A 13226-nucleotide genomic window follows, 5' to 3' on the forward strand; every position below is an offset into this window, starting at 1 on the left:
CGTTTGTCCGTAGCTTCAAGCTGGCAATTCGTGGTATCTAGCGCACCACAGGCCCAATCTCGCACAGTGAACCGCTCTCGGTCCCGTAATTCCTAACCGTGACAGCTAAAATTCTAGCACGCTCGCCTACTACGTTACACAATCGATGGACGAGCGCGAAAAATGGGCGATCGAAATAAATGGAATTTATGTAGCACACTCGCCCGCCTCCTGGTGGTGGTGCGATGGGTCACGATTAGCGTTTTTGAAAAAAAAATGTCAACTTGGGGTTTCGTTCCTCTTTTTTCCGCTGTTGCAAATTAGCGATAAAACTTCCGTGCTGGACGACGAAAAACGGAACGACGGGGAAGCACGCGCGATGACGGTTCGTATTGATACACCCGATTGCCTACCTACCAGGCGCTTAAAAATAGGATCAACAACACTAATCACATCACAGCAATCGCAGCCCTGGGCTTTTTTGGACGGCAACGCTTTTCACGCCCCAAACCAGTGATTAAAATTTGTACGATGGTATTTTTTTTTGCCTCGAATGATAAATTTAGATAACCGGAATTCGATCGATTTTTCTTTTACCGACGTGGATAATTATTTAACTCTTTATTTTTCGGGGCCCCTTTTTGTGCACAAACACTTGAAACTCCAGACGAGACCTCTGTACGGGTATAGTTTAAGAAACTTCTGCCACTTTGAATCGAACGCTTTATAGTGCTGTCTCACTCTGCCGCGCACACGATTGAAGGATATCTCGATTGCTGTTTATTGCAGGTAAATAGCGACCGGGTTAGTTCCGTAGCGTAACCACCGTCGTCTGCCGTGGGGTAACCATGGTGCTTCGATTACAAATCGATGGCTACTTTGCTGCTCCACCATTTTGCCTATGCAGAAAGAGGCCATCGTTCATTCAAGGTGAAGCGAACCCAGTGTTGTACATTTGAGCTATTTTTTGGTGTAAATTGTAACAAGAATCAGCAGAGTAAAAGTGTTTAAAAGGTGTAAAAAATGTCGCTTTATTAAGGCGCTCACATATGTATATAATACTTAGGTATAAGAATGTACAATAAATGGTGTCAAAATATCATCATCGTTTCCCTTTTTCGGTAAGGTCAGAATTTAAGAACTTGCTTTTTCGCTCGTTTAAGGCACTCCTTTCTCCACGGAAGCGATACCCGGGGCCACCACACCGCCATTCTGTTGTTTGTGTGCTTTCTAATGTAGAAATTAATCAGCCTTGCAATACACAGGTGCCAAGCGGACTCACTGGACAGCACCGTATATGAGTGTGTGTGTGTGCGTGTTTGACTCCTCACCATATACTCTATGCGAGCGATTAATCCTGCGCTCCGCAGCACCAGCTCTCCCGTAGTCCGCAAGCAGATTACATTGTAACGATGAAGTTAGGAGAATTCAGATGGACCAGTAATGAGCCTGTAGTCAGTTTAATTACGCTAATGGCCTCCGGGGACGTCAGGTACGTACAGGAGAGAATTCGCACACGGCACACAAATTTTTGTGCCGCGTCTCAAGCAATGATCCGCGTGCTATCTTAGGCTAGACCACATCAATCTCTGGGGCATCTGTTCCTTCTTCCTATCCGATAAGTTAATTTAGCTGTCTTTGTATTGTGTCTCACTAGAATAAATAAGCAGTCTCTGGGCAGAGTGTTTGTCCCTGGTTTTGTTCCTATCGCTCCTCCACAACGCATAAGGCACCATCGACATCAGACAAAGCCGATACAAAAAGCTAGCTATAGTCCACTACAGAAGATCGAAGAACGCTTCCAATGCCTTCGTGCGTGTTGCTACTAGCCCTGCCTGCTACCGATCAATCGTGCCTCACCACATCATCCCCGGAGCACCATTTCGATCGAATCACACCGAATCGAACGGGATGTAATGCAGCCGCCTAATGAGCAATAAGGGCAGCTCCGGCAGACAAACGCTCACCACAAACAGGACCGGGCTGAAGACGAGCAGCAACCCGGTCCAGACTGCCATCATCCAGACCGTGTTGGCACCTAGCAGCGAGAGTGACATTGTTTGTACTGTTCAACGGAGTTTCCACTTTGATCCTGACGTCCTCGTAGGCTGTTGTTGTCCTTCTTCCGGCAAGAGCGGTGTACGGACGTATAGGTGTGCGAGAGATGTACGCGGAAAGGTTAATATCTCGGCACGTTAAAATGTGCTGTGTATGTGTGTCGTCGTTGAAGCGAAACTTGGCAGGAAGTGGAGTGTAAAAAACCGTTCCCTTTGCACGGACTAGGAACGCCACCTGGAAGCGAAAAGATAAGAATGGCAAAAAGGATTAGCAATAAGGAAAACTGTTCATTCAGCACTTCATGATGTTAAGAGGGGAACGTAAACGAGAATATTTAAATTTTTAATTAATTCATTCACGAGTGGCACTGTCGGATCCTTGAGATTTCCCAGATATTTTTGAATCTGCCCCCGAAGGATTTGAAAGGTGTTGTTGATACGTTTCCTGTTAAGCGAGTTAAGATTAATGCTAATACTCTTTTAAATATAGTTGCAAAAATCCTAGAACATCCAAAACATAACAACTCATATTGAAATTATTAAAGCTTAAATAGAAAAGTATCACTCCGAATGCCTTAATTCCCTACAGCACTTGTAGAGATTTTGCTTTACAGTATGCTTTAAAAGTGGCCCCCATCGTTCTCTTGGCGCAAATTTCCATCACCTTACAGAATAGAGCACCCCTCCTCTTCGGAAACCACATTTGACCATCAATAGCAAGAGAAGCTGCTCAAGATGGCCCCTCATACACTTCTGACGACGGACTTGAAGTGATAAGGATAAGGCGCACCTTGCGCTGACATCCGTAAAATGTCATCTCCACCAAAAGAAGAAGGTGTCTTTGGCGTGAATGAACTCGGGTATTCTATCATCTCTTCCGAGCTTTTTCCACTTTTGTCCACTTTTCCACTCGAACAGCCCACCAAGAATAGAATGTAGAGCCTTTTGTAGTAGTGCGTCGTCTCCCAGGAGCAGACATGAAAAATGGAAAAGTCATCAATTCCCGGTCGTCCCGCGTATGCTGGATTTTGTACGTGCTATCAGCCACAGTGTCCCCCTTTGGGAGACACTCATCCTCCCAATTCTAACCCATCGCTTCTCTCTCCCCTCCCGTGTGGAGTGACAATTTATTGGACGGAACATCTTTGTTCGGAAGCGTTGCTACACAACAGCAGTGCGCTTGTCTCGCGTTATGATGGATTTGTACGATCAAACACGTTACGGTTTCCGCTGGCCAAAAAGTGCGTAGTGTTTTCTCGCACGTACACCTAAATGGACCACAAAACTGACAGCCGTTTAGGTGGCTGCTGGCTGCGATGATGGCCGTCCGCTGGGTCCGGTTGGTTTGGGGCGTTAGCGCATAGCACGCTCGTACGCTTACCCGCTCCCCACGCGTTCGAGATGTTTGTTCGCATTTGATTAATCATCTCGAAGCTTGCCACGGTCATGCACGGAATCGAGCATCGTTACGCAGCCATTGCTCACCCTGACCCGCGCGAACGCTGATGATGCTGGGGAAGGGATGGCGCGCGCGATTGCATACGCTGTTTGGAAGGAGTTTGCACGCAGCCAGCTACGCCACATTAAATATCAAAAAACCACATCTCTCCACATAAGCTCATGCACCGTGTCCCATCCACAACGCGCCAGCACGGGGCACTTACTGTGCGACCTTCACCAATATCGTCGATTACTGAGTCTGGTCGACGGTCTGGCCTGGTGGTGGCGCTTGAGAAACTTGACCAACTTATGAAAATGAAACGGCACGCAATTAAAACATTTATTGCTACTTAGTCGAAGCTTTTCTACCTCAATGTTCCTTAAACCCTAAACGGGTGAACGGTTTACACAAATAAAAATGCGTTACTTCTTGAGGAAGGCCAGGTTGAAGTTATCAAACATGAATCAACAATCACCTCCTTTCCCTTTCCCAACAGATACTCCATTCTACCACTTCCGCACTTCGGACTTAATGCTTTCCGCCGATCAAGCAGAACCGAGAGACACGGTTGGTACATTCCTCATTAGGCTTTATCCTCTACCGACACGCAAAACCCACCACCACTGCAGTTGGTGTTGATTTGGTTAGTTAGGCTAGACTTGTTCTACTGTCATTGAACCGGAACGAAGATCAAGGAAGGTACGTTCAAGCTCAAGAACCTAAGCGTTTACACCGGCCCGGAGGTGTTCCGAACTGCGTAGCCTAATAATGCGCGGCCCAAAGGTAAGGTCATATCTAATTTTAAACTGCTATTTGTTAGCCTATTCTTGGTCTCCAAACTGGTTAGAAATCAACTAACAGACAGACGGTAGACAAAATAGACAAGCGAGCATGATTTCACGATCGCAAAAGTAATTGTTGTGAACTTTAAGCAGTTTCGTATAGTAAAAACTGAGCAGTTTCTCCACTGAAGTTCGATATTATTGCTTCTGATTAGTGGTCCTGATCGGATAAGTTGCTGTGAGTGTTTAATGTATATCTTTTTATAATTCTTGCTCTCAATATTCAGTTCAGAAAGAGGTCCGTTTGCAATGTTATCAAACCCTATTCTCTGAATCATCTATACCGGCTTATTCATCTCCCTAGATATTACTTCGTAAATTCTTGATATCCCTCATGACGCAGCAATCTTCCCAGCATGTAGCGATACTCTTAAGCTATTCGCGGTCTTTGCTCTCAAAAGTTTGGAAACCTCTTGCCTCACACGATTGACTAATGATACCACCCTGTTCCCTGAGCCCGAGATCACAAAATCTACGTCACGTATTCCGCCATACCAAAAACCTACACAGTACGAATCACCTTGATGGACTTCCCCCGATTTTTTTCCGCCATTGCCCTAAGCAAGCAGGAAGTGGTGTGACCAGTTCTGTGGGAGATTTTCAATCAAATTACCCAACTGTTTCGGGTGGCATTTCTGCCACACTATATTCTTAACGTTTTTTCTTCCAATCCAATAGTATTTCGGGACGGGGAACAGAACAAAACACGCTCTGGCCACGCGTGATGGGACAATAAAACTGAAAGTGTGTTAGGTCGCTGTAAGGGGATTTGCAACGGAGAGGGTTTGCACGCGCGAGTGCATCCGCATAGTAAATTTTGCAGTATAATAGTGCCGAACGGTCGAAATCTTAAAGCGGACCCCCGGTTTTTGAGACACCAAAAACCTGTTACACTCAGTGGACGGCAAAGTTTGAACCCTCGACTGATATCATGCTTGTGAGTAATATTTGAGGGCTTCGCACCGACATACGACACTATTAATTGCCTTTTCACGGTAGACCCACAAAATGTGCTAAAATTATCGTCGTGACTAAATAATTTTGAAGTTTCTGGCTCACTGAGTACAACATCCTGGAAGAATAATTTAAAAAAAAATCTTATTTCAAAAATTTTGCATTACGCGTACTCAAACACCTCCTCAGAGAACCTAAAATTTGAAGGTTTTTGAAAGTAAAATCCAATTTCTGTTAAAAGCTTGCCAATCCCTGGTCTAAATGTATTCGAACTAATGCGAAATATCGCCGGCCAACGCTACGGTGTGTTACCGAATTTCATTCACACATATTTTGAAAACACCTTTCTATTTTTGTTACTCGTTTTGTCGTCTGCCTTCGTTTACCAGATGATTTTGGAAGTCTACGGAACCTGAATATATAGGTTATCACTTCCAACCAAAGCCACAATGTTAATAGCACATCTTTCTCTTTCCAGAAAAGCTATTTCAGCTATTTGAGCTAAAAAAAAAATAAGTTGAACACTTTCCGGTCCGTCTCCAATCGATCGGTGAAAGGTTGCATGGGGGGATACTCATTCATTTCAATCTCTACTCTCTTGGAGACATTCATGTAGCACAGAAAACGGATAGCCGTGAGGAGCCGTCAAAGGAAGGACGCACCATTCACATAGGTAACACATTCCTCCATCTGGCACCCGGTGCTGAATTATTAAAATTCTTAATTGTTACCATATGGCCTTCAAGGGACCGAACGATTCCGAGGGTTCCAACCCCCCCTAATAAAACAACGGCTGACTTGAAGACCGACTGGCGTACACTATTTATGACCATGAAATCGATATACATTCATCCTTTCGGAATGTGTGGACAACCTGGCGTCTTGGTAAGTTAAGGGAGAGTTTTGCCAGCATTTTATACAACTTCGGACTGGGATAACTTACCCCTAGCCCTAGACTTATAGAGAAACTTTTATCTACCACAGTCCTAACGCTGAATTGGACACGATTCTATCCAAATGCCAGACTGCGTGATGATATAACCTGGCCACCGTTCGATGCAACCAACCGATCGAAGCCGGTCGTCTCTTACGGGAAAATTCATCCACACAGATTTATTCCACTATTTAATTAACTTTCAAATGCATCTCTTGCCATACGTACTTCTGACAGTTGAGCACGACGACGCGAACTTTGACGAGATGATTGAGCCGCAATGAAGCTTCTTCTTCTTCGCCCGGTGAGGATGAGCCAATGCAACCGGATCGTAAGTGTGGTGCGTTCTTCTCACACTCAACGAGATCACCGCGATCACTACTGGCAGCAAGCACAACACACGCACCCCGATCCCTTATCGCTTATACGCACAAGATCGTTGATGACGGGAGCCACATACATTAGCTACGAAAACCAATCGTTACAACTCGACCGGCCACGGTGGACGGTTTACAGAGCCCTATGACATAAAACCACACGATTGGAGTGTTCGATTCGATTACACCACTTCCCACTGCTGCTGCTGCTGCTGCTGCTGGGACTGTCTGCTAGATTGGTAGCGTGGGGGCCGTCCTGTGCTTTTCCCGCGTCTGCTGCTCGTGGCCAGTGTCGCGAAACAACTGAAACTAACCTGCACCACCATACCATCGACTAAGCCTTGCCGTGAGCCCAGTGTAGTAGCAGTGGGGAATGCTGTTGTGCCAGCCAGCCCGTTCGGCATGGAAAAGGTTGCTGTCCGCCGCGATACGATCGGCCGCTATTACGCACACACTGTGACGCATCAAACTCGAAGGCGAGAACTGGTTCTCTCTCTACATGGTCCGCCCGAGCGAGACACGGCGAGCAGAACGTGAAGCCTCTGTTTGGAGGCACAACAGCGTCGATCGACGTTTGTTTTGCTTTTTGCGGCCGAGTTTCGTTACGATTTACGCTTCTCTATCTTTTTCTCTCGTTTTTTTTGTCTTCCGCGGTTTTTTTTCCATTTCCCCCTTTTCATTTTCCATCTTTTACTAACTTGTTTACAAACAATCTGAGCCTGAGCTTTTAGTTGTGGGTTTTTTTTGCTATCCAATCCAAGTTTTAGATTAGAAATCCATCAATCATAATTCTATTCTCATCCGTTTACAATTCTCCGTTCCGAGATTTTACAAACCGGTCTAGATTATATTTAAACTAACAAAATGAGGCGTAATAGATTCACGAACTAGAATAAATCAAATGTTATTTATAGCCGATCAGTAGCTATTCCTTAATCCAGTTCAATCGACCCGTCGAACGCATGTCAACTTTGCTTGTTACGCGCTGATTATTAATCCCTCTTTCCCACATAAAGGGAGGCTCTCTCGACATGTAAGTGCAAAACGAAAAAAAAAAATCATTCCTCCGAGAGATCTACCCAGCTACCCCACCCGGATTGCCTTCAACGGGGTTGAAGGTAAACCGGTAGGTAGAGTTGAAGGTCGTGAGCATGATGTGTTGTAGATGAAAAACTTTGTTATTGTGGTGTGGTGGGAGACACAAGTACAGGCACAAGTTGTGCTTCGATAAAGACGTGAGCCGGGAGTGTGTCTTAAAAAAACAAAACGGCTCACGTGCGGTGTTGCTGTGATGACCGGTAAACTAATTAATCGTTAAAGAACTACATGGTTTCCGGGTGGTATGCGATAAGGTGCAGTGACGGTGCAGCCTTTTTTTGGGCTTGCAATTGGGAAGATATTACTTAAAAAAAATATTGCAGTTATTATCATAAAAATATACATTGAAAAATATAAATAATTAAAAGCTTTAAAAAATATGTAATTATTGCAGCACATTCACCCATTGTTTGTTTAGATTATACAAATCTTTCTATGATCAATTACAAATCTTCTATGATCCTGGCTTCTTTTTATTACACTCTAGGAATGTTGGAATTGAATGTAAACACAATTATTTCTGTTTTACAATCGTTTTCTTCACAAGGTTGCAATGCAGCCTTAAAACCCCGTCGAAGACAATCTCTCACAGGGTGTACACAAGATCCGAGAGCTGAATAAACACGGTATTGCATACATTTAGGCACAACACAGGGCCCGATGAACTATGGTTGGTTCTGATGCATGCTGGTCATATTTTCAATTTCAAGCAGTTGACCAGCTAGCTTGGTATCAGTTATGAAATCGTGATCTTGAAAAATTGAAGCACTGAATACCCGTAGCTAGTGATTTATATGTATCACAGCGCTTTAAATTGACTTGAAGATTTGTGGCAAATAGTGTGTAATTCTTTATGTCCGATTAGAACTGCCTCGCTTTTTGCTATATCTTCTCCCAAGGAGAGAAAAAAAGCGTCTATTAAGAGACAGATTCTGCACATCCAAAAGTGTGATGTTTCTGTAAAATGCAGTAGAAACTGGCTAGCGAAACCGAGGATTTACCGCCAGGTGGTTAGCTAAACTACTGTGAAACTTTGATCCGAGAAATTCGTCCTGATAATGCAGAATACCCTGAACAAGATGGATTTTCTCATGCAAAACACACTGTTCGTGTTTGAGACGAATCAAGCAGGATCTACGCTTACGAATCACATCATTCCAATGATACCACTCGTGCGACTATCAAATAACCCCGCAACTGACTTCAGCAGCGATCGATAGAATTTTAAGGGAAATCCTCTTTTCGAGAGCCCTATTCAATTATTCTATACCCAAGATCGTAGCAATAATCAAAGCCCAGTAAGATGTATTCAGTGGCGAGCTTTTAACTCAGTCCTCAAATATTTACTTTCAATATCCGATGAAAACAGAATTTATAAAGGAAACATTACTCTTTTTTAAAATTGCAATCATTATCAATGGCGTCACAAACATCAATTGTATCACAGACTAATTTGATAAAGTACCATTCATTAACATTGATTCTAGTGTCCTCATCCATCCGGCAGGACACAAAAAAAGTCAATCCAAGAAATGGTTCCGGAAGCATTGTGCTATCCACTGAAAAGACCGGATTTTACATCCGATAACAAGCTTCACATTCTTCCTAAAGATCCCTTATTGCTTTATATTCTCCCCATAACCGGTTTACTTACATGATGTAGTAGTAACTATCCCGATCGGCCGTTTTATGTGTTCGCATCGTTCCATTGACTCCGCCACCGGATCGACCGGCCCCTCCAACGCTGCCACTCACGGAGGCCGACGACGATGCCGAAAATGAGGGGCTCGCCGTTGATGGTTTCATTGACGTCATGGCGGACACTTGGCCGAACAGATTCCGTAAGTTGTCCATGGTCAACCAGTTGTGTTGCTGTTCTGCTTGGGTCTGCGTGTGTTTGTACAGTATCGTATCGAATTTGGCGTATGGTGCCAACCAGACGGTCACGAAAACAACCCCGGTGACTATTTCCGACGCCAATAACAATAAAACGACCAATGCTGAACTACCTCCTCTTGTTTGCTGATAGCGCTATGGTGTCGTGTATGCTGTGTGTCTTTCAGGTTTAAGCTCTTCCTCTTCTATGGGACGCAATATGCTACTCTACTGTGCCGGGTATATGATGATCGACGGGCTGCACAGACGAACCCCGCGGGTGAATCTTGTTTATCAAGAGCTGTCGCGTTTGCAAGACAAGAAGACAAAACCCGCTCACACGCACACTCGGAGACTCTTGGGATCTTGCAAGACAGCAGGCTTTCAGTACAGCAAAAAAACAACCTGCAAATAGATAGAAGTCGAAGAAACGCATTATTGTACGGAATCGTTGGACGAAGTCGTACGGACGTGTTGGGGAACTGTTGTGTTTGATAATTCAATTTTGGAGGCCCGAACCGTCTTATCAGGGCATATTCGCGTGGTGGGGTGATTGGAGGCCGGTGTGATGGCCTTTATTTGTGTCGTTTTGTGCAATCTTTACCCCTCGATGGGCTCTGCACGACGGGGTACCGTGTCGGGCCCTGTGTATCGCCGTTCAGAATGGTTTGTTACCAAGGCCACAACAACCAAACCCGGGTACAATGCGGGTCAATCGATTTCGATAGTGACGCTCTCCTCCAGTTCTTTCTATCGACAAAGACTTTTGCTTTCGCTGGAGCCGGGCAACCGATGATGATTGCCTGATTGAATTAAGACAATTTGGAGGCAACTGCTTTGTTGTCCGCATCCTTTCAGCTTTTGTGATGCAAGCTTTTGTTTTCCATAAAATCCCGATTGTGCCAAATCTCTTCTTTTTCGAAATCCATTTTGCTGTAAATTCAATTGTTTCCCCGATTTCATCAAGGTTTTCCCTTTTCTTTTTGTTGAATTTACAAAAGTATTTAAAGAAATGTAGGAGAAGCTTTTCAATGCCACAAGGGGTGGTTCGTCCGCTAATCGAACAGTTTAAGAAGCCAAAAACCCCTTCACGGCGCTCTGCTGTCCACTATCCATCTTACCAAAGCTCTCTGCCCTTCCCCAACCAAACCAGCGCTCGAGAAACAGTCACCAACTCGCCGCTCACACGCATCAAAGTGGGCAAAGTCGAAGTGGTTCATTTTATAGTTTCGCTGTAGGGCAGTGGTCGGCACACGCAGCACACGAAAGTAGCCAGACAGTCGAATGCTCGGTGGTTTACACTTCCACTAATAAGGTGATATGATGAAGTTAAAAACTAAAATCTTGTAAAATCATGTTAAAAATAGTAAAAAAAAACAATATTAAATGAAAATATTTAAGAGGATCGGGGGAGGACTCCTTTTGATTTGTTTGTTATTAATTTAGATGCAATATAAATCTTTTTGTAGCAATACGGCCAGGCCGTTCTTTATGAATAAAAAAAAAATTGTATCCAAAAATAATCATAACAAGGTTCCGTTGTTTCAGTCATAACCAGGATCTATTTTCTAACATCCATTATCCTGGTGAGGTGCATCTAATCACCCCTGATGAATGAATCTAAGTATGCTTAGAGAAAGAGAAATTAAATAGTTCCTTTAGAGATTCCCGAATCCGGCCGCACGTGTATAGATTTGTGTATTCTGTAACGTAATTATTTTACATATCCAACATAGTTTTTAAATGGTCCGCTGTTCAGGGTGATCTGGTTGTGATTTCAAATATTTCATTTTGAATTGATTCACATTCAAAGTATGGAGGATGATAACGATTAAAAAAAAGCTAATCAGGCTACTAACGACCTCGTAGTGATGAAAACTTCTGTTCTTTGTGAATACTACCAATATTTTCTCGCCATGTCGATTTTAGCCCACGAACCAGACATTGCCGAGCCCTGCTTTAAAGTGCGTTTGCTTCGCTCGAAAGGGTACAAAGTACAGCGAGTGGTTTCACGGTGACCCTGTTCAAAACCGTTGAGGTGGGTAGGATCGGATCGGTTGGCAGCGCCACCAGGCCACATGCATGCTGCCTGTGTTCTCATCCGTCTTCCGGTTCGTGTTCGTTTGTTAGCCGTGTGTAATGTTGTTCGTTGCGAGATGATGAACGGTCTCTAACGGCGCTAAGTCGTTCACTTGCCCTTCATCTAAAATAGCCTCACGAAGATATTCATCTACCCAGCACTTCGATAAGACAGAAAGTCACAAACAGGGAGTACGTTATTTATGGGCTTCATGGTGATTAGTAAATTTGCTAAGCTTCAAATTGCGTCGCGGCAGATAAGATCACCAAATAGCCGATTGTTTTGATCGGTTTCTTCTGCTGTTTGTACAGCTTTTGTCGATAACGAAAAGCTTTATCTAAAATTATGTAGATAAAAAATCGGCACTCTTTGGAAAGGGAACGACAAAGCATAGATTCAGTAAAATTGTTTAAAAGTTCAAAGAACACAAAAACCCAGCTAAATAAAAATTAAAATTAGCTCTCCAAATAAAATTGTATCTTTTCTTACAGATGTTCTGCGATCGGTCCACTCAAGTGTGTCGAACACTGAATGGACGCTGCATATGTGCGCGTTTTATCTGCCGAACCAAAACAAAAACATTCCCCATCTCGTTTTTATCTTGCTTCACCATTTATCACTTCATCCTTCATTTCTTCATGGATTTTGTGTTGACATCGGGGTGGGAGAGGTTTGGAAATGCGTAATTGTTTTCTGCTAATCCATTAAATTGCATCCCAAAAACCGACAACTGAATGAAGCGACAACAAAAACGTTGATGGTTTTGGGAAGGAAGGAAGCAGCAGCAAGCCATAGGGCCAGCAGTCGACACATTTTATTATCTGTTTTTATGAGCTATTTTTGGCACACGGCCTGTGCCGCCATGCAATGGTGAAGCTGGGCTGGCTTGCTGCCGTATTTTACCATTATCATGCTCACACCACCAAGCAACCTCTGGAAGGCGAAAAAGGAAAAAGTACTCATCGACCCATCATCACCAAGCCAACATTTATGTTTGGCAAATGGTTTGAAGAAAAATCGCACACACACACTTTCCTCCGAAACCAGCCATCATTTCCATTTCCGAGGCACCCTCCTCTGGGATACCAGCATGTAAATCTTCCCACAGCTCTCTCGGGGGAATTTTCTAATCGACAGTTGCGAAAAGCTTTTCCAGATTTTTGATGACTTTTGACAGCTTTTTTGGCATTTTTTTTCTAAACAAAACGCCAAGCAAAAAAAAGGAGCAACAACTCCTGTATGTAGAACCCCTGCGTACGGTGCAGCTAAGGACACAACTTTTAATTAAATTTACACCACCACCACCATCAACCATCACCACCACACAACAGGGCCGAATGTTGAACAGGACCCACCTTTTTTTCTTCTCAGGCGCAGGGACCCACTTGTTTCACTGTTTGCAATGTATTAAACTTTTTAACGTTATGATGTTTTTGTTTTGTTTTTACTCGCTTTAAAACTGAACGGCGGATGAAAAGTGAAGCGAACGGTCGCTACGTGCGATTCGGTACAGCGCGAGAGCTAAACTGGAATGGTTCAAGCTTCACTCCAGTGCACTTGACGGGGTCCTTTATACGCTTGGAATCGCG

General features: G+C 43.9%; 1 protein-coding gene across 2 annotated transcripts; it reads right to left on the reverse strand.

The window, feature by feature from the left end:
- Positions 1-985: 985 nt before the first annotated feature.
- Positions 986-13188, reverse strand: LOC118510128. 2 transcript variants are annotated; one of them, XM_036051600.1, is made up of 3 exons: positions 12993-13188; positions 9337-9962; positions 986-2271 (listed from the first exon to the last, which is right to left on the reverse strand). In XM_036051600.1, exons 2-3 carry the CDS (start codon positions 9534-9536, stop codon positions 2259-2261), a joined length of 213 nt encoding a protein of 70 aa, XP_035907493.1. In that variant the 5' UTR covers positions 9537-9962; positions 12993-13188; the 3' UTR covers positions 986-2258. The 2 variants fall into 2 exon arrangements, with proteins under 2 accessions (XP_035907493.1, XP_035907494.1); XM_036051601.1 differs by lacking the exon at positions 12993-13188 and adding an exon at positions 10679-10750.
- Between the last annotated feature and the right edge of the window lie 38 nt (positions 13189-13226).

The sequence above is a fragment of the Anopheles stephensi genome, chromosome 3, assembly GCF_013141755.1.
Source record: "Anopheles stephensi strain Indian chromosome 3, UCI_ANSTEP_V1.0, whole genome shotgun sequence".
Taxonomy (NCBI): domain Eukaryota; kingdom Metazoa; phylum Arthropoda; class Insecta; order Diptera; family Culicidae; genus Anopheles; species Anopheles stephensi.

What these genes read in the sequence shown, in the direction of transcription:
- LOC118510128 (XM_036051600.1), bottom strand. Translation starts at nt 9,536, where the DNA reads ATGGACAACTTACGGAATCTGTTCGGCCAAGTGTCCGCCATGACGTCA.